This window comes from Camelus bactrianus, chromosome 2 (genome assembly GCF_048773025.1).
Source record: "Camelus bactrianus isolate YW-2024 breed Bactrian camel chromosome 2, ASM4877302v1, whole genome shotgun sequence".
NCBI lineage: Eukaryota > Metazoa > Chordata > Mammalia > Artiodactyla > Camelidae > Camelus > Camelus bactrianus.
The window spans coordinates 84,408,945-84,434,577 of record NC_133540.1 but is presented as its reverse complement, the minus strand read 5'-3'; the positions used below and the strand labels follow the sequence as shown (position 1 = coordinate 84,434,577).

Sequence of the window (25,633 nt, the reverse complement as noted above, 5' to 3'; positions counted from 1 at the left end):
GGCACATGCTTGAGCATAGTCACCCTCTTGTGGTTGCTTGTTGTGGTTGATGAATGTTCTGTGTGGACTGTAGTACATGTGGACTCCTAATGTTGCAGGAGAATAGGACACGAGAATCCCTGGAATGTGTCCCAACAAGTGACGGTCCTTGGCTTCTCGCAGGAAAGAATTCAAGTGCATGCCGAAGTAGAGTGAAAGTAGGTTTATTCAGGCAGATACACTCTCCATAGGCAGTATGCGGGCCATTTCAAGGGGCAAGAGGTGGCCCCAGGGCCACCAGGGGTCTTCCTGGAAACTGAGAGCAGTTTAGGAGACACACACTCCATAGACAGAGGGCTGGCCATCTCCAAAGGCAAGAGAGAGAGTGACCTTGAGGTGTGGGGTGGTTAGTTTTTATAAGCTCAGTAATTTCATATGCTAACAAGCCGGGGGAGTATTCCAACTACTTTCAGGAAGGGGTGGGGATTCCCAGGAATTGGGCCACTGTCCACTTTTTGGGCTTTTATGGTTAGCCTCAAACTGTCATGGCACCTGTGGGAGTGTCATTTACCATGCTAATATGTTAGAATAAGTGTATAATGAAGCTCAAGGTCTACTGGAAGTCACATCTTCTGCCATCTTGGGCCTAGTTGGGTTTTAACCAGTTTACGTCCTGTTCTCAATGGCTGTGTCATTCTTTCAACGGTTGTGCCCTAACCCCTTCCCTCCTGTCTCATTAACGCTATAGTGGTTTAGTGAAGTCCTTTTAAAGTATATTCTCTTTGTTCATGGTACTGTGGGCTTTATAAAATCAGCAATTCACATAACCAAGAATTACTCTTAAGTTAACAGTAAATGATTTCATTTCATTTTCATTCATTTTCATTCAGTTTAAACTAAATTTTTAAACAGTGACTTGACTCCAGTATTTGGAATTGCATGGCTGAGCCCTGAAATGTTGTGCATCCTATGACATCCTTCATATTGCCTTTCTCCTAGTTACTATCTGCTTTGTTTCTAGGTGAATGAAATTTACCACGATGAGTCGCTCGGAGTGCATATAAATGTGGTCCTGGTGCGAATGATAATGCTGGGTTACACAAAGGTAAAATGTGAATGATGAACATTAAAGATGGGGTTAGCAAACATTAGCTTACCAAAGCCATACCTGACCTGTGGCATAGATATGTCTCACATAGACCTCGGTTGCTCTGAACTGATGGAGAGAAACCGCCACAATGAACTGAGCTCTCTAAATTAGAGCAGATGATGAATGATTTTGGGGTTGGTACCGTTTGCTTTGTTTACCTCTGTCTAATGGAGTTGGAGATAATTATCCTGGTTTTAGGCATGACTGCAGGGATATAATGAATGGATACTGTTGTAAGGAAAGAGAATTCCCTTAGTTCATCATCATCATCATCAAATTTATGATTCATTTATGAATTCAAAACATCTGTATTTAGTACCTACTGTATGTCAGGTGCTTTCTAGGTGCTGCTTCAAAAATATTAGTGAAGCAAAAGAACAGAGATCCTTACCCTCCCATGATTTGTTAAAAACCATGTTGTACATGCATATCTTTCCAGTTAAGAAAAGTGAAGCACACAGTGAATTTTTTTTTTAATTTATAAAGTGTTTAATCTTTTTGAAAACAAAACGTTGGGTCAAAATGTATATCATAGGCATTTTATGGAATGTAAATTTAGCTGGCTTTAAAATGGTACTAGATGTGTCCCTGTCCTTGGAAATAATGGAATAGACATAATAGTCTCTCCCTTTGAGGAGAAAATACAGGGGGAGTGACTAACTGGCAACTTTCTTGATGTTCAAAATTACATTCACCCCTCCCATAATTAATCCTCCTGATTATGGAACACTAGTGAAATTATGTATTTAGCAAGCAGGAAAATTTCCATGTGGTTTCATTTCATTATGTATTAAAATTTACCATTTTCTGATGAGAGGGTGTCTTTGATCTTTAGTTTATCCACCAACCTGACCTACTTTGTGTCTCCAACACTGAATGCAAGTCAACTCCAGCTGGAGATGTTAACAGCCTTCAATTGGTTGTTAAATCATTTGTTTGGAGAAGTAAGTGATCAGCATATAACAAATCAAGCTTTTTTTTTTTTTTTTTTTTGAGATTAAGAATGTAAACACTGATAACAACATTTGCTGACATGTAACAAAATTCTCAAGCCTGTCAGCCAAGTAGGGACTGATTTGGGATTCCAAGTTCAGTTTCTCATTCCATCAGAACTACTCTGGGAAGTGTGGCTCCTGGGCTCTTAAAGGATGGGCCCTTTCCCTCTGAACTTTTAACTCCTGACCATAATGGGATAGTAGCAGCATTCCAAGGAATGTCAATCCATCTCTCAGAACTGAAAAATCAGAGTATATCCCTCTTCACTGAGGTGAGGTAAAAAAAAATGGTAGTTTTCTTTCAGTGTGAAGTTTATATAATTTGACCGTTCTTCATAAATGAAGTTTTGACCAGCTTTGCCAGCTCATTGAAATACTTACATTTTTCCCATATGGACTGAAAAAAAAATTGAAACTGAAGATCTTTCACTTTAACATCTCTGGAAAAAAAGTCTCATGCCCCAATCTTTCCCTCTGTCCTCTATTTTTGTTCTTAATATTTATGAAACTGAAAATCTCAGCTGAATCAGGAATTCATATCAGAATTTTTACCCAATTCATTAATATTGAATTGCTTCACAATAGCACATCTCAGTATCACATATTTCCACCAAATGTAATGTCAGTCACCTTTCACCCAGGTAATACTGATCATCATAAAGGTATCCCTCATGGGCATTTAGAATTTCCAAGTGAAAGTGGATATCTAAAAAAGCCCCCAATAATATTATTGTACATTATTTACTTACTGTAATCCCAATCATTAACTTCCCAGGGAAAGTTATTAAAAGCAGCCTTGGGGAGATGCTGCGTATGTCCTTATCATGTTGTTCCCTCCTAGTCCATCAGCCTCATAGAAAGGGGAAATCCATCCAGGAGCTTGGAGAACGTGTGCCGCTGGGCTTGCCAGCAACAAAAATCTGATCCCAATCACTCTGAACACCATGATCATGCAATTTTCCTAACCAGGCAAGACTTTGGACCTGCTGGAATGCAAGGTATTTCCATTAATATGTAGAAGAAAAACTTAAGGGCATGACTTTTCAAAAGTAATCCTAAATCAGGGAGTTTGTTCAAATGTCCAACTCCCCACCACCACTTTCTACCGTGCCCCAGCCAAGCGTAGATTTTCTTTCTATTGCTTCCAGTGACTTCTGTGGAATTCAGCACGTTAAATGCCACTTAAATCCCATAATAAATGGCACTTGCCTCTACAATAATGGGTGTGCATGTGGGTTATGGAGGGGATGCTATAAAATGCAGTGTGATTTCCACGAACGGCTGGGAACGGGAGGGGAGATGCCATGAGAAACGTCTGCTGCCAAAGGCCTTTCTTCCCAAGTCAGTTTACATTTATCTAATAAATTCTGATGCTGACTTTGGGAAAAAGTAGACTGACAATTTTCTTTTCAGCATTGATGGAATTTCTGGCTCCCTTCATCAGGACTGTGATACGAAAGACCATTCACTATGGCAGGGAGACAGAGCTTAGTTGGTGGGCAGAACAGAATGCTAACCCCAGGCAGTCCTTTCCCTTAGGAAGGGAGAAAATGCAGACCGAGTGAATCTTTTTAGAGCCCGTTACCTGTGGCTTTTCCCCGAGACTGTGGCACAATGCTAGCAGTGAAACAATTCTGCCTCTGTTTCCTGAAAAGCTTCCCCCCTACACCCAGGCAAAGGTCCAGGAGTAATTCTTAATGGGTTTTCTCATAAAACGAAAATAAAAGTAATTGTTATTCTCTACAGGATATGCTCCAGTCACAGGCATGTGTCATCCAGTGAGAAGCTGTACCCTGAATCATGAGGATGGTTTTTCATCTGCTTTTGTTGTAGCCCATGAAACTGGCCATGTGTAAGTCACTGTTGACAGCTATAAAGAGGAAAAAAAAAGAAAGAAAGAAAGGTCTTTTCTTCCCTGCTTCTCTTGGTATTGTTCACACTTTGGGCAGAGTGCTCGCCAGCATGCTACTCTCGTCCCTTGCCAAGTGAGAGGAGCTGACAGCGGCGGAGGGATCACTCGCTGCAACTAAATGAGTGACTCTGGCTTGCAGAGACACTCCCAGGCTTTTCGTAACTATCTAATGAGAAAGGCATTTCTGTCAGATTTCTCTCCATTTCCCAGTTTCTGGGACTCATCCACAAAAGCCACATTGACGTAAAAAATACCTGTTCCTGGTACTTAATTTCAAAACAGAAATTACGCACTTGGCCCATATGATGATTCTTAGCAGTAGCGTGTCACTTTGCATTCCAGGTTGGGAATGGAGCACGATGGACAAGGCAACAGGTGTGGCGATGAGACCGCAATGGGGAGTGTCATGGCTCCCTTGGTGCAAGCTGCGTTTCATCGTTACCACTGGTCCCGGTGCAGTGGCCAAGAACTGAAAAGATACATCCAGTAGGTCCTTCTGCATGTCATGGGAGCGTTATAGCAGAAATACAGACGTAAAACAGGCTCTTAGGAACTAGGTCATAACAGAGCTCCCAGTGAATGGAAACTGTTGTTCATGATAAACATTTTCTTGTGACTCAGCTTTGGGCACAGTGATTCCATAATGTAATTGCACTATTTTAAGCCACCAGCCTAGAATCTAAGTGAATTTTTAATCTGTGCTTTCCTTTTAGTAAATTCTTTATGGAATCTGTGACTAATGATCAAAGTTGATGTGAGGAGGAGGAACGAATGGTCACGTAATGCCTGCAGGGTATACCACCTACATCCTGTATCCTATATACCATATAGGTGTCAGGATCTGCCCTGCCACACCATGTGGGAGTTCAGCTAGGGACACGAATAAGGTTGTCCTGGTTCTACTGCGTTTCTAAGTATGCTTGGCTTATTTTCCTGGGATGAATGAAGACGAATGGCCTTTTTCTAAACAGAACTGAAACCAAAAACCTTGAAAGATGTGGCTTTGTCACTGTGCTCTGTGATCTGATGAAATTCCAGAGTATGTAACCTAAGAATACTTTTTCATTAGAGCATGATTACAAAAAACAAACACTTAACAATGCACAATATTTTCCTTCCTACAGCTCCTATGACTGTCTCCTTGATGACCCTTTTGAACATGACTGGCCCAAACTCCCAGAACTTCCTGGAATCAATTATTCTATGGATGAGCAATGTCGTTTTGACTTTGGGGTTGGTTATAAAATGTGCACTGCGGTATGTTACTCACAGTCAATTTAGATTTTGCATCTTGAAATCCATTTGTGTAGTTCCTGTTTGGTGAGCTCTCCAGACTCACTGGTGCAAGACTGTCTACCGGTGGTTTTGTGTTTGCTGTGTCACTACCTGCTAAAGCTAAGCTTTAAATATACTATCTTATTTAATCCTTCTGATAGGCTAGAAGGGAGTTGGGATACTTTTATTTTATAGATGATAAAGCCAGGACTTATAGCGATTAAGCAACTTGCTTAAGTCACACATCTGGTAAACAAGGGCTTTTTATATGTTGGAGCAAGCTCTATATGAAAAAAGGATATTTCATCAAAAGAAGTTCATCTGCTGTTTTAAATGCTCCACACGCAGATACATACAACTGTTTGGTCTGGAAGGCATATGCTGTCCGCTCCTAATTACCTGCACTAGTGTTTAGACCTGAGAATTCTAAAGCGTTGGCGCCATTTTTGTGGAAATGTACAATTTCTGCATTAGGTTATAGGAATCAGAACAAAAAACCCAGGTTCAAAATGAGTACTAATTTTATTAAAAAAAAAAAAAAAGCTATGACCATAAGGCTGTATGCAGATAATTAGTGGTGTAGACAATGGATATATGGGTAAACTGGTGTTTGATATCTGTATTTTAAAATCTATCTAAAGAATGATAAGATGTTTACCATTAGAAAGAGAGTAGGTGAGAAAAAAGTACACACATTTGGTTATGATAATGTAGCGTTTTAGGAAAATAAAAAACATTCTTAAGAGTGAGAAAGCTAAGATTCTGGTCTGGCTCTGCAACTGCCTTACTTGTATCCATCACCATAGTCTTTCTTTGTAACCCATATTTCTCAGCCACAGATAGTTACCAGGATCAAATATATGGAAAGTACTTTATAAATCACATGAATGTATTGTGATGTTTTGTTAACACCTGGAATACATCATCTCATGTAGAAAACTTGACAAATGTTTTCGGCTTTAAGTTGGCTCACTAGGATGGGCATTTTTATTGTTTATATCTGACTAGGTCATACCCACAGGGATAAAGAGAAGCCATTTGATAGCTTCAGAGCCACCAAACCATTATAATGTTTTCATATTTAATGTTCATAATAATTTCTCTTTTTAAAAATGTTTAATTTTAATATTTCTATGATTTTTAAATATTTATTTTGTCTTAGTTGCCAACTTATAGAGAATCTGCATGCTAATTCTCTTTAAAATCCCAATACTGTTTCTTTGAAAACCATAAGATAGAAATAGTGTGCAGAATATTAAAAGTCATCTAGAGAATCATTGATTATCATTGTTATTTTAGAAAAGCAGAATAAAAGTACCCTACACTTGAATTCTGAGGTGGTGGTGGTTTTTGTTCTTTTCCTTCCCATGCCACAACTTTGACTGTTGACTTGGAATTAAACTGTCCGAGAAACATGACTTGAGGAAACCGTAGAGCAGCTGTGGTTGGTACGAGTCATGCCATCTGTACGTCCCTGAGAGTTTGCTTCTTTCTTCCAGTTCCGAACCTTTGACCCATGTAAACAGCTTTGGTGTAGCCATCCGGATAACCCCTACTTTTGTAAGACCAAAAAAGGACCCCCACTTGATGGGACCGAATGTGCTGCTGGAAAAGTGAGTGTAATCTGTTTATACAATGAAGATGTTAGACACGTTGCATGATAATCATCTTTTTTTTTTAACATTTTTTATTGATTTATAATCATTTTACAATGTGTCAAATTCCAGTGCAGAGCACAATTTTTCAGTTATACGTGAACATATATATATTCATTGTCACATTTTTTTCTCTGTGAGCTACCATAAGGATAATCATCTTTAAAATGACATGCATGGACACTTTTTAAGAAAACCACAGTACCTCACGTTTCATCGTGGTACTGTGTTAACATCGTGCACTATGTCCCGCGGCCGCTAGGACAAGTCACCATAGACTCAGCGGCGTAAAACAACGGGAAATTATCTCTCCGTCCTGGGGGCTGGAAGAAAAAAGTCAGTTTCACTGAGCTGAAATCAGTGTGCAGTCAGGATGGTACTCCCTCCAGAGGGTCTAGTTGCGAATCTGTTCTTGGCTGTTCCAGCCTCTGTGTCTGCCTGAAGGCCGTGACATGGGGCTGCACCACTCTGACCTCTGACTTTGGGGCCACACTGCTCGCTTCTCTCCTGCGTGCACATTTCCCTCTGCCCCTCTCTTATAAGCGTACATATGATGGCATTTAGGGTCCACCTGCATATCCATGATAATCTCCCCATCTAAAAATCCTTATTTAATTACGTCTGCAAAAACTGTTTTTCAAACAGGGTAACATTTACAGATTTCAGGGATGAGGACCTGACATCTTTGGGACCACCATTCAGCCCACGAATTATAGGCTAAGCAGCAGCAGCTCAGCAGAGTATCTGGGCCCCTGCTAATGGGATTTGATGTACTGGCTGGCACCCCCACTCCTTGTGAAAGTTGTCCAGAAATCAAGTCATGTGAACGTATACAGGAGATTTGGCCTTGCTCCTTGGGGAAGGATGCCCAGAAGGTTTCAATCTCAACTTGTGTAGTGAGGATTGAATGCTCAGATACTGGCCAAGTGCCAAGCTACAGCACTCATGAGGGGAAAGATCACGAAACCCAAAACAAAGGCATGTTAAGAACTCAAGTTGAAGAGCCTTGACTAGTTTGGAAATAAGATATTGTAGATGGGACCAAAACCTGGCAAAGAAGATTTATATAGCTTTTAGTGCTTTTAAAGCCCTTTAAAGCTCTATTTTGAATGTGTATACACTGTACTTTCTATAAGAATTACAAGCATCATCATCATAATAAAACCCGCCATTATTCATGTTTAAACTATGTTAGGCACTCTGCTAGACACATTACATGCGGCGTGTCGCATTCGGTATTACAAACCTGTGACCGAAGAAACAAAGGCAGCTATGAGTTGATTCGTTTTTGCTGTATGAAAAAGATATCCTGTGAGCCAACTCCGCACATCTAACTTCCCTACATATATTTGTGTTCTGTTTAAATTTACCGAAGTTGAGTTTGAAGAAACACTTTCACTGTGTGTAGGATGAAAAAAACAAGTCCAGATGTCGGGAAGGAGAAGAACCAGCAGCTTCTGAGCATCTGCTGTATGCTGGGCCCACTCAGCTCTCAGCCTCTGCAGTGTCTGGGTTTTAGTATTCCCACTTAGACTTCTGGTCAGGGGGTCCTTATGCTACTCATGAGCCTTTCCAGTTCCCAGTTTTCCTCATCTGAAAGGGAAAGATAATCTGTCTGCCCTATCTATTGCTCAGAATCATTGTGAAGGGAGATTTCAAAAACTACATACAAGTGTTTTGCAGCATGTTATGATAATTATTTTCTAAGTTAAGGCATATAGTTTCCTGTCATTATTTGAAAGGGGAGCATATCATCCTTAAAAAATAAAACTCCAATACTATAAATAGGAGGGATGAAGGACAGACTAGCACCTGCTGGCAGGTCAGGTGCTCGGAGCATCCTTACTTAACCAGTAAGATGATGATGTTTGATACTCACTGGTCTATGGGTCATTTAAAAACTTGTCTGAGTGAATGTTATTTTCTCATTTTACTCATAGACTTAACATATGCAAGTCTAAATTACCCTGTGTATAGGGCACCTTGTTGTTGTAAGTGCTTTGGGATCATTTAAAATGCATTTTCACTTGAAAAAGAAAAAAAAAAGACAAGAAGTGAAGTTCTCCACCTGGGGTCCTTGTGTAACAGCTTCGGCTCTAGCACATGCGTGATCCCTGATTGCTTCTTGTCCTTTCCTCAGTGGTGCTATAAGGGTCACTGCATGTGGAAGAACGCCAATCAACAAAAACAAGATGGCAACTGGGGATCATGGACCAAATTTGGCTCCTGTTCCCGGACGTGTGGAACTGGTGTTCGCTTCAGAACACGCCAGTGCAATAATCCAATGTGAGTATAACTCCTGTCGTTCGGGTTATTTGGGGCGAGACCAGAAAATGCTTCAATGTTATGTTATTAATAATCTGTTTCGTGAAGTACCTGTAAAAGACAGACCATAAAAACTAAGGGTTTAAGTGTCTATTTGGGGTAGATCCCTATTTATCAGTCTAATGAAGAGTAGTCCTTAGTTAAGATTAGAGATTTTTGAAGAAATTGTTGTTTGGGAGAATTACGGAGCGAGCCGGGAAAGGGGATCACTGCGCCCTTAGGCCCTGGGCTCCGAGGCTGTGAGTCCCGCTGTAGGAAGCACAGGCTGTTGGCAGGAGCAGCCCGGCCACAGTGGCTCCCTCACTTCAGAGTTCGGAGTAGAGCTTCAGAGGTGGGCGGCAGGAAGATGGGGAAAGAAGGCCAGGGAACTGTTGGGGGCAAAGTTATCCATTAGTTCACTTGAATAACTTTTTTGAATCCCTGTTGTGCACTCAGCAACCCTTATTTAACTGGAACATCAGACTTAGGACATTCTTCCTTGTCTAGGGTTAACATGTGAGTACCCATTTTCTTTGGCCACAGGATGGCTCTGAGCCTGTCTTTTATAAAGACTGAGTGTGACATTCAAGTCTTCGTGGGGAGGGATGGTGGTAGCATTTGTAGAAGCAACAAACACAAAAATCATGGAAGTAAGAGCAGCTAAGTTTCACTATGAGCCACACTCTGTTCTAAGTGTTTTAAACATGCTAACCCGTTTAATCCTCCCGGTTTTTCTCTAAGGAAGAGAGGATTATGGTCTGCATGGTGCGTGTTAGGAAAGGGAGGCATGGAGCTGTGATCAGTGTTTCTTTGTGTTGCGTCTGCATGTTTTATATGTGAGAGAAAATATAATTTTTCTGAGACCATATGCCTCTTCTTGTTTCTTTTTTGTTTTAGATTTGTTTTTTGTTTTGTTTTGCTTTTTGGTTTTGGGGTTTTCGTTGTTGTTGTTATTAGTGGGAGTACCAGGGGTTGAACCCAGGACCTCATGCATGCTAAGCACATGCTCTACCACTGAGCGATATCCTCCCCCCTGTTTTTTGTTGCTTTATATACCGCCATGCAGTTAAAATATATTGTTTGAAAATAATACTGTTTTAAAATATACTGATTCAAGTTGAGTTTGGGGATTCTTTCTGTCACCCGCCTGGCAGGGAGAGGATAGTGCGTTTGGAAAGGAAAGCTTAGGAAGTATGAGTTCATTCACTCTGTGCTGGCAGCTCAGAAGCTCTGGCTTTGTGCCCTCCAGCCCTGTGTCTGCAAGCTTCAACTGCTGGACCAGAGCCAAAAGGCCTCTTTCAATATTGTCTTTTCTTTAGGCCCATCAATGGTGGTCAGGACTGTCCTGGTGTTAATTTTGAGTACCAGCTTTGTAATACAGAAGAATGCCAAAAGCACTTTGAGGACTTCAGAGCACAGCAGTGCCAGCAGCGTAACTCCCACTTCGAATACCAGAATACCAAACACCACTGGTTGCCGTATGAACACCCCGACTGTGAGTAGTAGACGCCCGCGCTTTTCCTGCTGTGTGGATGGTGACTTAGAGCTTAAGCTTTGTCAACACCGATCCCTCGGACTCTTGATCCCTGCTTGGTAACTTAGAAAACTTGGTGCTTATGGGGGTAAGTCCTCCTGGGTTTCCAAGAATCGGGCTCACACACGCCTTTCTCTGGTGAGGTGAGAATTATGGAATAGTTCCTGGCAAGCAGCACCACCACCGTCACTCCTGAAAAGACGAGTGGAAAGCAACTCCTGTGAGAGATGTTGAGTTTTCCGGTGCAGCTGGAATCCCTCCTCTAGGAGACGCTTCTGGAATATTGTGGTCTTTCCTTTCTGAATAAATAGAGGAGGATATAGTTATTTTACAACTGAGTCAGGAACAAGAAAAAGACCGTTATTGAATAACAACAGGCACTTCATGACCTTTTACTTTTGTACTGTACGCTAGTTATTAAGAAATGCACGTGGAAATCCCCTTGTCATGTTTCACTTCTTTCCCCTGAATTTTCGGTGAAATCTGTTCAGATGGGACCTTCTTGACACATTTCTTAGTTAAGTGAATAAAAATGAGTATTCACGGCATTATTGTGTGATGTAAGACACTGCAGAGTTCAGTTGAAAAACTGTTTTAAAGGAGAGATGCGTATGTGTAGGAATTCGAAGTTGCAGTGCATTACTCTGACTTATTTTGGTGAAGTGAGTCACATAAATTACATTAGATTTAATTAATGAGATCCTATAAGAGGCAAAAAGTATACTAGGCCATTGGGTTAAGCGAAAGAGAAACCCTTTTCAGTGCTTTAAGTGTCACTAAAATGAAATTGATTCTGAGTGGACGTTCATTGAACAGCTGTGGTTCAATCTAGGGTAGCCGTACACCCTGGTTGCTTGGGACAGTCTCAGTTTATACCTGTTATCCCTGTGTAGTTATTAATAGAGCCCCTTTTCACTAGCAAAATCACCCTAGGTTAGATGTCAAATTGTAGGGTCACCCTGGTTAAAACAAATATGCCAAAGATGCATACTTTCCCCTACTGCTTATTTTATCTACTGACACGGTGTTTTGTTTTCAGGAAACCACATTGAAAGTGTATATTTTAAAACTAATGTAAACTGTACTGTTCAACTATACCATTTTATATAAGTAGTTGACTTAACCGTCCATCTTATGCAGCCAAGAAAAGATGCCACCTTTACTGTCAATCCAAGGAGACTGGAGATGTTGCTTATATGAAGCAGCTGGTGCACGATGGAACGCGCTGTTCCTACAAAGACCCGTACAGCATATGTGTGCGAGGAGAGTGCGTGGTGAGTTCAAATCGCTCCCCCAAAGCTTCACACAGTGTCATACATTCTACCTTTCCTCTCATTCATCTGTGTATTTTCAAAAAATTTTTAACGCTTTCTTACTAAGATCACAATACAGTGAGAATCTATAGATAATTCAGTAGCTAAATTCGGAAGAAATTGCACTTAATAAAATCAAACTTTAGTCACTGGCAAAATCAAGATGTAAATAGTTTTCCTAATTTCCAGCAGATGCTTGTAGGGGTGGGGGAGGGTAGTTACTCGGATGCCTCGCGGCCGGGAGTAAGGCGTGGGAACCGTGCTTTTGCTCTGACTACTTTATAGTAGCCATCCGCCAGTATAGTCCTAAGTCTTTTTTTTTTTTTTTAATTCAGTGCCAGATGTGTTTTATCTTTTGTTTAAAAAGTAATGAAATCTTCTCTTTCTCCCTCTTTCGCATCCAGTTAATTCTAAGTTTAAACACTGAAATCCACATCACAACAAAAGTACAAGTACTTGAACTAAAATTTCCCTGAAAGTAGGGATGATTGACTGTGGATGCTGGGGGAAATATTTCATTAGCCTGTGGGAAATTTGTCCTTTGATACCCAGAGTACCAATCGTTTGGGTATATAGTGGCTCTTTAAGAGACTGAGTTATTAAAACCCAGAGTTAGAGTGGAAGGTTGGTGCAGGCTGCCTGACTGTGGGCTCGTGATAAAACAGATGGTGTATCATTCTCCCGTGTGCTGGCCTTTACTTGGCATATTAAAGTTTGCATTTAAAACGTTCCCTCCACAGAAAGTGGGCTGTGATAAAGAAATCGGTTCTAACAAGGTTGAAGATAAGTGTGGTGTCTGCGGAGGAGATAATTCCCACTGTCGAACCGTAAAGGGGACCTTTACCAGAACACCCAGGAAGCTTGGTAAGATGAGGTGTCTCATGAACTTAATATCCTTCTCTATGATTTGCATTTTTGAGACTTCTCTTAGGAATGCAGCATTTTCTCTCTCTCTATAAAAAATTAGCTGCTGATTTACTTTCATTCAGATTACCTTTTTCGGCATTACCTAAGCAACTTTGACAGTTCCTACTCCATAGCATCTATGATGAAAAATTACCTACTAAATTTAAATAATGAACAAATAAAACCAATATCAATTATAGTAGTTACCTAAAATCCATGTTTTGTTTAATTTTGTATTTTTAATAAAATGCATTATGCCTAATTATTAGAATTGTTTATTCTGACTTTTCTGCTGCACATAAATTACTCATCAGAAGTTAAAAAAAATCATGAAACTTTAAATACAACTTTTAAAATATTACATTTATTTTGCTTCCTTTCTTCTTTTATTTTAAAAGTGAACAAGTTTATCCTGTTCATAAGTCTATTAATGTAAGGTCCATATTTCACATAATATTTAAAATTTTATATTAAACAAGTTTGAGGCATATACGACCAAAAAATAACCTGATATACAACTGCTTGTGTGTGTGAATTTCTGTGCTTGTTACACAGTCAGTGGCCTGGACTTAGGCATATGGTGAAGGTTCAACAGATGGAACCAAAGCAACAAATAGCATGCAAAATTATTAGTATTTTCATAATATTCAGCAGAATTTTCATAAAAGATTTAGATACAAACATTTATGAATGAATATCTTCTTAAGTTTATAACAAACATCATTCAGTTATTCATTAAGCATTTATTGGGCAAATGTTTCTGGGAATTCAACATTTAAAGATAAATTTAATGTGCTACTTCCCTTGAGAAGCCTCTTACATCATCCAAGATATAGTCTCTTAAGGAATGATAGAAAAAAGATAAAACAAAACAAAAACAACGAAAGATTTAGTTTACTCAGAGCACATTGACATGGTGGTAATTTTTCCTTGTAGAAAAAGAAAAGAAAGTATAAAAAAACTAGTCTTTATTCAAACAGAATAACTGTGTTAGTTCTTTTTACTCCCATTATACCCCAGCTACCCAACTGAAGCCATTTCCACACATACCAGCTTTGTTCCTTGATGTGTTGAGGAGGGCAGAGCTAGGTGACTGTGTTCTAATCTGTTTTCCTTAGGCATTCCCTACTCCCGTTACTAAAGTCTTGGCTATTCCTGTGTGATAATTTACTATGCTTTCCATTTTGAAAACTGTTAAAAAGCAAATATTGCCATTTCTGGCTGATTATCTTATTTTAATAAAGCAAACAGAATTAGAATTATACACATATGGTTTTGGTGGAATAATGTGATTTTCTCCATCTTAATGTGAAATAATTTACCATGCTCTTTATTGCAGTTATGTGTTATTCTTTTAGGTGTAAAATAACTCGTTTTGTTTTATTTCCAGAGTAAACTCATATGAAGAAAATGGGTTTTGCCATATTTATCCATTCTATATTATGTGTAACATAAGGTAGTGATTTTTTTTCAGATACCTCAAAAATTATGCTAAACCTGTGAATCAAGGTCAGAAGAAGAGAAGAAAGCTTTAACCAGCCATACGGATTCAAACTGTTCAGAGATAATCTAGCATCCATTTCTTTGCACTAATGTTGTCATCACAGTTATTCAATAGACTAATTAACCTTTTCCAACAGGGAAAAATTTAAGCAAGAGGTGCCATAAAGAATTCAAGTTGCTGGAAAATGAAATCTGCAAGTATTCAACTTCAAATCCCCTATACCATTTCTCGTTCACGCTTGGTCTTACTTTCATTGACTATTAACAGTTTATTGGCATTAGCTAACTATTATAAATGCATTTTGACTTCAACATATAAAATTATGGAACGTATTTTCTATATTACCTGATAAAATCTACATAGCTTATAGTATAGTCAATTAAACAGCAAGACTTTGATAAACACGAACCCTTAACTAATTAAAGACATTCTGTTTAAGGGAAGACAAGAGGCGCCTTCACTTTACCCAAAGGAGCTCGTAATATTTCTCTTGCTGAAACAAGGGAAGCTAAAAATGTACTGGGTAAGTTGTAGCAAACTGCGGAAAGATGGGCATCCATGAATGGCACCAAGCTGTTTCCTGCACTTGGCATCTCAAGCATATTACTCTAGCTATTGGTACTCCAGCAAACATGGTACATTTCATAGACTGAATGTGACCCAGGCTCAGGTGCTGAAAACCCTGGCCCCAAAATGACCCCATCATTTAGAATAAATATTTAGAAAAGTTAGATAAATCTATCCATAGGTAAAAATTGTCCATATAGAAAAGACAGAAAACCCAGATTTCTTTCTGATTCCATCAGCAATTTTGTATTTAAGACTCAATTTTCTGTCATTACTCATCTATAATAGATGAATTATATGTTTCATAATGTAATAAAGGTGTGAGTTGCATAATCTTCCTATATTCATTTATTTTTGATGGAAATGAGGGAAAACATCTTGTTTTCTCTGTTTGCCCTGACTATTGTTGCTTTATCGTTATGATCTTAATTCTAAATGATCTTAAGGTAATTTTTAGGATACGTGATAATACTAAGAAGGTTTGGCATTATAGGACAATGACTGTAATATCACTGATAACTGACTTTAAAACACAAGACAATTTATTAGGCAAGTTGGTTTTGTGATTTCTCAATTAGAAGGTTGAGCCTAGGGTGTATGTACCACATAACTTGCAGACATTTTTCCAACCAAATCTACACCAGATATTTTAAAACATTCCCAATTAAAACTTGTTTAAAGCCTTAAAATTAATTGCTGATCACATGATAAGTGAAAGCAACTCACTGATTTTTCTTTTGTAATTTCTTTAAAATAAGGCAGGCTTTGAAATATGAAGAGATTTCATTAATTAGAATTTTAGCTATCTCTGCTTACCACTTAGGCTTTTAAAATAATATATAAGCAGACAAAATATCTCAAGATATTCACCAACTAAGTGCACCAGAAATTGTACCCATTTGAAAGGATGGTTTAGAAAATTAAAATCACGTACAAAGACACAGAAAAGTATAGAACTGTTGTTGACACAATTTGTAGGGTCAACACAAAATAAGTAACGAATGGGTTAGAAACAAGATTAACTTCTTTCCCTATATTTAAGAATAAAAATTTTCCTCTGATCTCCTGCCAGATGTCACCAAAGCCACCAAAGCTTTGAGGTTAATTTCTGAAACTGCTTCTTCCAGTTTATGGATGCCCTCTTCTGCACTCAGGAGCAGTAAGAATGAAACAGTGCTCAACTAACCACGGTTGTTGCTTTTGTTCTCTCCTTTGCTTCCTCCAATATTTACTACACATGCAAAGGGTACCTTAAGATGTTTGATATACCCCCTGGTGCTAGACATGTGTTAATCCAAGAAGACGAGGCTACCCCTCATATTCTTGGTAAGTGATTCTGCCCACTGGCTCTGCTGTAACATGCACTTAAAATGAGAAATGTCAAAGAAATAATATAGATAGATACCAAGATATATACATATATATCTATATATATCTATATATACATACATACATATATAGATATAGATATATATGTATATATCTTGGTATCTATCTATACATAGGTGTGCAGGATTCAAAATTATTTACAAATGCATTATTCTGTAGTTTTTGTTGGTCGTTTCTCCCAACTGTTCCTTCTTTAAAACAAGAAATATTCAAAACTGGCGTTTTAATTTTTGGTGAGACCTGAGTTGGTTCATTATTGCATGAGGGAAAATATCATTTGGCAAGTTTGAATTTGCTCTGTATTAGGGGATGAGAAGAATAAAGATTTTAATAAAATGCACTAAATTAAGGAATAATATCAGAATCATTTGCCATATTTATGTTGGCACATTCGTTCTGATATTTTGGTTGCTGTCATGCTGTGTGCCCCTTTCTACCTTTTTTAGTGCATTTTAAGTTCTTTGACTGAGCAGCAAGCACATCTGGATTTGACTAGTCTCATGAAATTTTTCCTGATGTCTGTATGTGTCCAGTTTCTGACTGGCACATGCAGATCCATTTTCTGCATGTTTTCTGTTTATTATCTGCAAATTGTTCCTGTTTATAATTTCCAAAAAAAAGATTCTTTTCCTCTTTTATAAGAGGATCATGTAGAAATGTCACTGTAAAGGGGTTTATATTCAAAGTGAATGTACAAATGTAAATGCAGCTTTCACATATTTCTTGAGCTATTAAAGCACTAAGAAGATTTCTGAAACTAACTCATCTGTCAAACCTATGAAAATTTATCGTAAATTATCTTTTTTGACATATGTAACTTTAAAAAATTGATTGTTTCATGGTGTTTCATAGACTTTTTCTTTTTAGAATTTAAAGTATATTCACTACCAGATTCCATAATAGCCTCGCTGTATAGCTGTAGTTCTTTCTCCAGTAATTGAAATGCCCTATTTTTTATTCTAGAATTTTTCTTTAGAAAAATTAGACTAGTTTAAAATCTCAAGAGAAACAAATGCATTTACCTAAAATTACTCATATTTTCTACACGTTGTCAGTAATGGTAATAACTTTTAAAATTTTATTTTCTAATTTATCAGTAAATGCTGATGCACCTCCAAAATTTAAAAGCCTGTTGGTTATTTTTTTATCCATTAGAGAAAACATTTTATTTTATAATACATAGTACATATATAATATATTGCAAGTTCTATCACCAGTAAAGAGCATTTCCTAGCTATATAAGTAGGAATTCTACTGTGGCCTTAGAATTTCACAATCATAAGGAATAGTGTTTGTTGGCCTAAACAGTAGTTCAACTATTTTGAGTACCTATAATATTTTGACTTAACTTGAAAGAGATACACAGTAAAAAAAAAAAAAAAGACATTATGGTATACACTGTCCTAGTATAAATCATGTGTATTAATTGTTGTTGAAGTAACCATTATTTTAAAAATACTTCCAGCTTTCTGAGGAAATAGGATGAATAAATTAGAAACTGTTAACCCCTTTGGCAGTGTTTTCAAATGGGAATATTTGTTAATTTTTATCTCCTCTTCAACCAACTTGCCACTGTTTTTAACTAGTTAGCAATACTTCCTGAGAATTTTGAATGCCTAATGAAGGGAACGGGAAGGACATGGGAAAATGACTCTCATTTGGATTGCTTTGATGCTAATAAATATGGTCTTTCATTTATAGAAGGGTTTAGACTTACTATGGATCTTCAAAGCTGTAATATAAGAAAATAAAATGGATGCCGGTTACTCATTTTTCTTCCTTTAGCAATTAAGAATCAGGCCACAGGCCACTATATTTTAAATGGCAAAGGGGAGGAAGTCAGGTCGAAGACTTTCATAGATCTTGGCGTGGAATGGGATTATAACATTGAAGATGACATTGAAACGCTTCACACCGATGGACCCTTACATGACCCGGTTATTGTTTTGGTATGTGGCATTACAGGCTCGCTGTGTAGTTGGTTTAGCTAGTATTTTTTATAATTAATTTCTCTCAAAACATTTTTACCTTGAACACTGAATATTTAGATGCTTGTTTTTTATAATTCCATTCATCCTTTCCTTTTCATTCTCTAGGCAACTTTGTCATATATTTTATTACACATACATTATAAACCAAATAATTTAGTATTATGATTTTTGATTTTAGTAATCAGTTATCTTTAAAGAAAAGAAAAAATAGGTTTTTATATTTACTCACATGTTTACCATCTCTGATGCTCTTCATTTTTCCCTGTAAATCTGATTTTCTCTTTAGTATCATTACCTTCAATATAAAGAACTTCCTTTAGCGTTTCCTGTGGTTTGGGTGTGTGTGCCAGCAAATTATTCTCTCAGCTGTCAATTCTCTGAAAATATCTTTATTTCATCCTCATTCTTAAAAGATATCTTCCCTAGATATAAAATTTGGGGTGGCTAGTTTGGCTTATTTTTCTTTCAGCACTTTAAGGATTTTTTTCTGTTGTTGTAGGGAGTTCTGGGAATTTGGGAGCTGAGCTAGGAAATAGATATGACCATGAGATGGCAGTTGCACCCACACATATTATCCGGGTGACCTTAGCAGGTTGCCTGCAGGGCCACCATCAGGAAGGAGACAAGGGCAAGGGAACTCCTGGTTGGTAAGAGAGGGACTAGAGAAGGGGTTTTTGTATCTGGACGATGTCACTCAGCAGCACAGCAAGGAGACCCTGGGTCTGAGAGTTCCAAAAGGCAGCAGCAGCCACTTGGGGTCCTGAGAGCCACAAAGTCTTCTTTATAATTAGCAGATTTGGGGTGCAGTTTCTTAAGGATGTGCAAAGCAAGCAGACCCTAGATGGCTAGAAATCTACTTGTTTGGGTTACATTGAAAACAATTGGATGTGTGAAAATTTGAGTTTGGTGTCTGAGAGCTTTTGAGCTAATGGGTCTCAGCCTGCTGTGAATAAATAAATAGGGGCCAATGTACAGGAGCCATTTTTGACTCATTTATATAACATTTGTCTTCTAGAATCCATTATTCATGGTAAGAAGCCTGCCTCCTTTAGATTGCTGCTGGGCACATAATGTGTCAGTTTTCTCTGCCGCTTTTTTACAATTTTCTCCTTATCTTTTGGTTTTGTTTTGGTTTGTTTGTTTCATAGTCTGTGACATGCTTGGTTTGCATTGGTCTTTGTATGTATCCTGCTTGGGGTTCACCAAGCATCTTGGCTCTGTAGTTTGATATTTTTCACCAAATTGAGGTAAATTTTCCATTATGTCTTCAGATTTGTTTTATTTTTTCCCCCATCTCTCCTCTCTTCCTAGGACTCGTTTACATGTATGTTAAACCCGTGGACTTTGTTGCCCAAACCTCAGACTTTGTTCATCCTTTTATCATCTTTTTCTTTTCTCTGTTCTTCAGACTGGATGATTTCTGTTACGCTGTGTTCAAGTTCGCTGACTGTCATCTATAAGTCTCCAGTCTGTCACTGAGCCCATCAAGTCATGTTTTCATATTGGATGGTGCACTTTTGTCTTCTAGAATTTCCACTTGGTTCTTTTTTGTAATTCCAATTCACTGCTGATATATCCATGTATTTTCGCTCATTATGTCCAACTTTTCCTCTGAGCCCTGGGTCTTCATGTTGTCTGCGTCTATGGGCTGCTTTTTTTTTCCTCTTGATTATGGTTCACATTTTCCTTCCTCTTACACTGTTGTTATTGCACACTGAACATTATGGATGATAAGTTATAGGGTATTTGGTTTATGCCTTCCTTAAAAGCATTAGGTTTTATTCTGGCTGGCAGTTAAGTTATTGTCAGCTCCTCATGACCCTTTGAGGCATAGTTTATTCTTTCTTAGGACTGGTTTCTTTCGGTTTTGTCCTTTTTCTTAATGCATGGCCTTTCTGGTGCCTCAAGTGAATCCCTGACGTGTGAGGGAGGCCGTAAGAAGGCCTAGTCCCTCGGCCCTGCCTGTCCTCATATATCTCCGTCCTGCTCCCAGCCCTGCAGTGGCCACTCATTGGTAGATGGTGGGGCGTCTTGGCCTGGGCTTGCACAGACCAGCCCTCAGTCTAAGACCCATGCAGCTTTCTGGGCCACCCTCTGTGAAGCCCCCTTCTGTTTTCAGTGCCCTGCCCTGAAAGTTCCAAATCCTGCCCTCCTCCGCCTCAGCTCAGTGGGGCTGATGTCTTGGTTTGGGCTCCTGCTCCCTGAGCCAGGGTCCAGACCTCACCCTGTCAGGAAGCCAAGACCTGGCATGTTTGTCTTCTCAAAGGGACCATTGTCCTTTGCCATGTTATCCATTGTAAGAAAAAGAAAATTCCTTCAAACATTCTATCCAGTTTTATTATTTTTAATATCAGGAAGGCACTTCTATTACTTCCTCATGGATGAAAGCAGAAGGTATCAACTTGATTTGAAAAATATTGTTAGATTTAGTATATCAATATTCATTGGATTATCTATACAAATATTATATTAATACAAAATCAAATCATCCCACTCAATTCCAAGTCTTTTTTTTTCCCTTTGAAAATTGCTTGTCTCTGGTAAAGTGTCTGTTCAAATCTTTTGCCTATTGTTAAAGTTGGTTGCTTTTTCTTTTGAGTTTTCAGAGTTCTTTATATACACTCGGTATAAGTCCTCTGTGAAATGTGATCTTCAAGTATTTTCTTCTAGGCTGTAGTTTCTTTTCCTTCTCCTAGTGGTGTCTTTCACAGAAAAAATATTTTAACTTTATTGAGGTCTCACTTATCAATTTTTTCCTTTTATGGATCAAGATTTTGGTATTATAAAAGCCTTTTTTTTTGCCTAATCCAGGGTCAAAATATTTTCTTCTTCTTTTATTTTTTTGGTAAGTTTCATAGTTTTACAGTTTATTTTCACCATTTTAAGTTTAAGAGCCACTTTAAGTTAATTTTTATATACATTTGTATGCATTAAGTTCTTAGTTTTGCACGTGGATGTTTATATGATATATTGCTGCATAACAGATTACCTCAAACTTGGTGGCTGAACGCAAGCAACATTATAATCTCATCGGTCCTCTGGGTCAGGTGTCTGGGAGTAGCTGGAATGGCCAGTTCTGGCTCAGGGCATCTCATGGGGTTGCTCTTTGCTGGGGTGTAGTCCCCTCAGGGCTCCACTGAGGAAAAACTGCTCATTTCCTAGCTCAGTCTCATGGCAGCTGAAAGGCCTTAGAAGATGGCTCCCAGGTGTCTCCAGGTGGTGGCTGGCAGGCCTCTGTTCCCCACTACGGTGGCCTCACCATGGGCTGATTCAGTGTCCTTATTGGCACATGAAAGCTGGCTTCCCAGAGTGAGTGATTCAAGGGACTGAGAAAGTGAGTGAGTACAACAGAAGGCAGTCCTTTTTAACTTCATCTTAGAGTGACATCCCTCCACGCCTGCTGCTGTTTGCTGGAAGCAAGCCACTGAGTCCAGCACACACTGCAGGGGAGAAGAATCACTCTCCACTTAGCGAACAGGGAAGTGTCAAAGGATTTGTAGACACATTTTTAAAGCCACCACAATGTCCAGTACCACTTCTTGAAAAAACTATCCTTTCTCCCTTAAATTGCCTCTTCATCTATGTCAAAAATTAATTGTCCAAATTTTGTGGGCTTATTTCTGGACTCTCATTCTGTTCCGTAGGTTAGACAATTTTACAGGAAAACATACATTAATCAGACTTTTTTAAAGGTTACTTTAAGTTTGAGTGACTGGCGCTCAGGAGCTCTATTTTTCTGGTATGTCATTGCACTACACGCTCTTCGGCGGCACAGGTGTCTGCCCTCAGCCCTGCTGCTTGACTGCCGGGACAGGATGCCTCAAGGCCGTGCCAGTGATAGTAGTGTGCCCCAGAGCCCCGTGGGCTGGAGATAGAAGGAAATGTGGAGCCAGGACAGGGGTTGTGGACAAGCAGTGCTCAGTTGCCATGACTTTTCTTTTCCTCTCTGAAAGACTGGAACCCCAGGCTTGGAGGCCTGGAGCATGGCGGTGAGGCCATCTGGGGCTGAAAGCTTAGACATCTGGCCACATATAAGGGCCACTGTAGGGGTTGGTGCTTGATTTTTAATGCTGTTTTAAAAACAAAGACTCAGGGAAAAAAAGAGATAGCAGAATGCAAATAACTAGATCCTTCACCTTAGCAGGTTTAGTATCAAACAAAGCTGTTTCTGGAAGTTTAGTTTAAAATACTAATGAATTGCATGTGTTTCTCCCTTTGTGTAATTGATCTAATCCTATAAAAGCTACATGAAAGTCAGTAAAAACTGGTTTTTAAAAAAGAGTGCTTTGCCCTAAAAAAGTAAAAATTAAAAAAAGGAAATGAGGGTATATTTGCAAAGTTTATGATAAAAAGAATTAATATCCCTGTTGCATGGATTATTTTAGGAAAAAAAGATATGTATGCAATAAAAAAAAAGAGAACTGACATGCACATGCATTGCAAAGTGGATAAATTACAAGTGACCAATAAACTTAGGAAAATTAAACTTCATTATTTATCAAATAACTAGCAGTTAAAACAACAATCTTTTGCCCATTCAGTTAACAAAGATGAAAATGATATAATTTGTAGTGCAGAGTGGGAGCATTTTCATATACTTACTATGAAAGTAATAATTGTTTTACCTGTTCTGAAGGGCCATTCACTGGTCTGTTGTAATAACTATAAAGAAGTGGTTTTACTTTTTAGCACACTAAGGAAAATTGGAAACTATCACAAAGGTGGGAATAAATTTTAATCAAAATGTAAGTGTTTATTTGTATGATTAAATGATGCACACTGTCTAGGATTAAACACTATGCTGACATTTAAAAATATGTTTTCAAAGAATATTCACTCTCTTAGGAAATGACACACAGTGTGTATGACCCATTAAGTGAAATAAGCAAGGCCACAAAAACATGTATGTACACACACACACACACACACACACAAAGAGATAATAAGCAAATATCTTGAGAATATATCCCAAAACAATGAAAGTGACTTAGTTTTCTCTGGTTGAGTAGAATTATGGTTGATTTTTATTTTCTTTATATTTTTCCATTTTGTATTTTCTGGATGAAACATTATTATCTTTGTTATCATAACAAAACAGTTTATTTTAAAGAGTAATTTTTAAATACACTAAGGAGATAAAGAACTTGAGGAAATCTGTGGTGAATCTTACTGTAAGGTTATTATTTTCATAGTACAAAATTTTTCTTACCCCTCAGTATATGTATTTTTTTATGTTTTACGGTCAAATATTTTATATATTTGTATTGTTTTCTTAAACAGGGCATACTTGTATTATAGAAAGAAAAATAGACTATGTTTGAAAACTACTTGAAAGTCTTCCAGTTCTAATAAGATACATATTCTGAAATATTTGTAATTTTTCGTTCAAACATAGCCCTCTCTCCGGTGACTTACATGTCTGTTCCGTGTGTGTCAGATCATACCTCAGGAGAACGAGACCCGCTCTAGCCTGACGTATAAGTACATCATCCACGAGGACTCCGCACCTACCATCAACAGCAACAACGTCATCCAGGAGGAGTTAGATACTTTTGAGTGGGCGTTGAAGAGCTGGTCTCAGTGTTCCAAACCCTGTGGTGGAGGTAACAGTTGAACACATTTGTTGTATTAAAATGTAATTCATATAAAAGCCAGTCTTCTTCCTTCTACCTTAAGGATTGTCTCTAATTGAGGCTACAATCTGAGAAACACCGAGCATAACAAAAACATAAAGACAAAGCATTTTTACTGAACTCAGCATCTACAGGGGATATGAATCCATTCATAACAAAGGTAGACCTTCTTAAAACCCCCCTGCCCTTTCCCCTGGGGTTCTTTTGTCTCGTATCCCTGGAGTGGCACCCTTAAGCACTTTACTCTTCTCAAACTCTCCCAGATTCAGTGTCTTTTGGTTCTGGCCTTTCTTCTCCAATTTCGCTTTCCATGCCTATGCATTTCTTCTCTGATAGTGTTAATAATAAAAAAGCTCTTAGTTGCACTATGTACCAGATACAGCTTTAACTATTTTATATATTAATGCATGAATACTCACAATGGCTCTATGAGGTCAGTACTGTTATCTCTACCGTACTGACGGGGAACTAAAGCACAGGGAAGGTGAATAATTTGTCCCAGCCATAAGATACAACACCAGGCAGGTCATCTGGCTTCTAAGTCCATGCACTGACTGCATTCTGCTGCCTCTCTGCTCTCCCTGGAGTATATCCATTAGTTCTCCTCAGAGTTTCTCAGTTTCTCCCATCATCCATTTCTCTAGTTCAGAACAACAAATGCTCCAGAATGGAGCTGGCCCAGAGAGGATTCTCTCACAATAATGATACTGAATAATTGACTACAAAAATTATTCATAGTAAGGAATGTCCAGGTAAATATTTCATGATTTTAATTTCAAGGATGTATTTCAAAAAAATTTTCTTCCCAGACGGGGCATCAAATATTTTCAGTTAATTGAAAATGACACTTTATTCATCATGAAATGCTTATTTAATTTGGATCCTCCCTTCTGCTGCATCGTCAATCCACTTGATCACAAGACTTATCAGATACACCTTTTCATACCTACCAGGTCTATTGCTCCCTCACCAGGCTTCCTTCACGACTTTGGCAGGGAAGATTACTGCAAAAGTCTCTTAACTAGTCAATTAATTTTGATTTTCTTCTCTTCTCTTATTTCCAGGATAGTCTTTCTTAAATGGATGGATGAATGAATGAATAGAATTATATTGTTTCCCTGATTCAGATCCTTCAATCTCCTAATGTGTTACCCTAAAGATGCAACATAATTTATGTCATATTCTTGCCCAAAGTGAAAACCTGAATCTAATCATTAGAAGACAATTAAATAAACCCAAATTGTTGGATAGTTTACAGAACAACTGGCTTACATATCTCAAAAATATTAAAAGATAGAAAGAAGCTCAGACACTGTTCCTGATTAATTCCATGACAACTAAGTGCAGCTCATGGTCTGTGATTGGAAAAACATTCCTATAAAGAACATTTTAGGGATAATTGATAAATTTTGAATATGATCTGTGTATTAGATAATGGTATTAAATTTGTGTTAAATATTCTGAATTTAAGATTATATCGTGGTTATGTAAGAGAATGTGCTTGTTATGAGCTATATGCTGAGGTA

General features: G+C 38.2%; 1 protein-coding gene across 3 annotated transcripts in view; it reads left to right on the top strand.

The window, feature by feature from the left end:
- The window catches only part of ADAMTS3 (ADAM metallopeptidase with thrombospondin type 1 motif 3), a 240,524-nt gene that overhangs the window by 199,340 nt on the left and 15,551 nt on the right, over positions 1-25,633 (top strand). For all 3 annotated transcript variants that reach the window (XM_010969355.3, XM_045506173.2, XM_074344813.1), the window contains 13 exons: positions 1,001-1,084; positions 2,966-3,122; positions 3,871-3,976; positions 4,379-4,522; positions 5,161-5,293; positions 6,811-6,924; positions 9,107-9,252; positions 10,590-10,765; positions 11,945-12,078; positions 12,858-12,981; positions 16,340-16,420; positions 18,269-18,432; positions 23,912-24,077. In XM_010969355.3, coding sequence (XP_010967657.1) covers positions 1,001-1,084; positions 2,966-3,122; positions 3,871-3,976; positions 4,379-4,522; positions 5,161-5,293; positions 6,811-6,924; positions 9,107-9,252; positions 10,590-10,765; positions 11,945-12,078; positions 12,858-12,981; positions 16,340-16,420; positions 18,269-18,432; positions 23,912-24,077 — 1,729 coding nt within the window. The remainder of the gene's footprint in view (positions 1-1,000; positions 1,085-2,965; positions 3,123-3,870; positions 3,977-4,378; positions 4,523-5,160; positions 5,294-6,810; positions 6,925-9,106; positions 9,253-10,589; positions 10,766-11,944; positions 12,079-12,857; positions 12,982-16,339; positions 16,421-18,268; positions 18,433-23,911; positions 24,078-25,633) is intronic.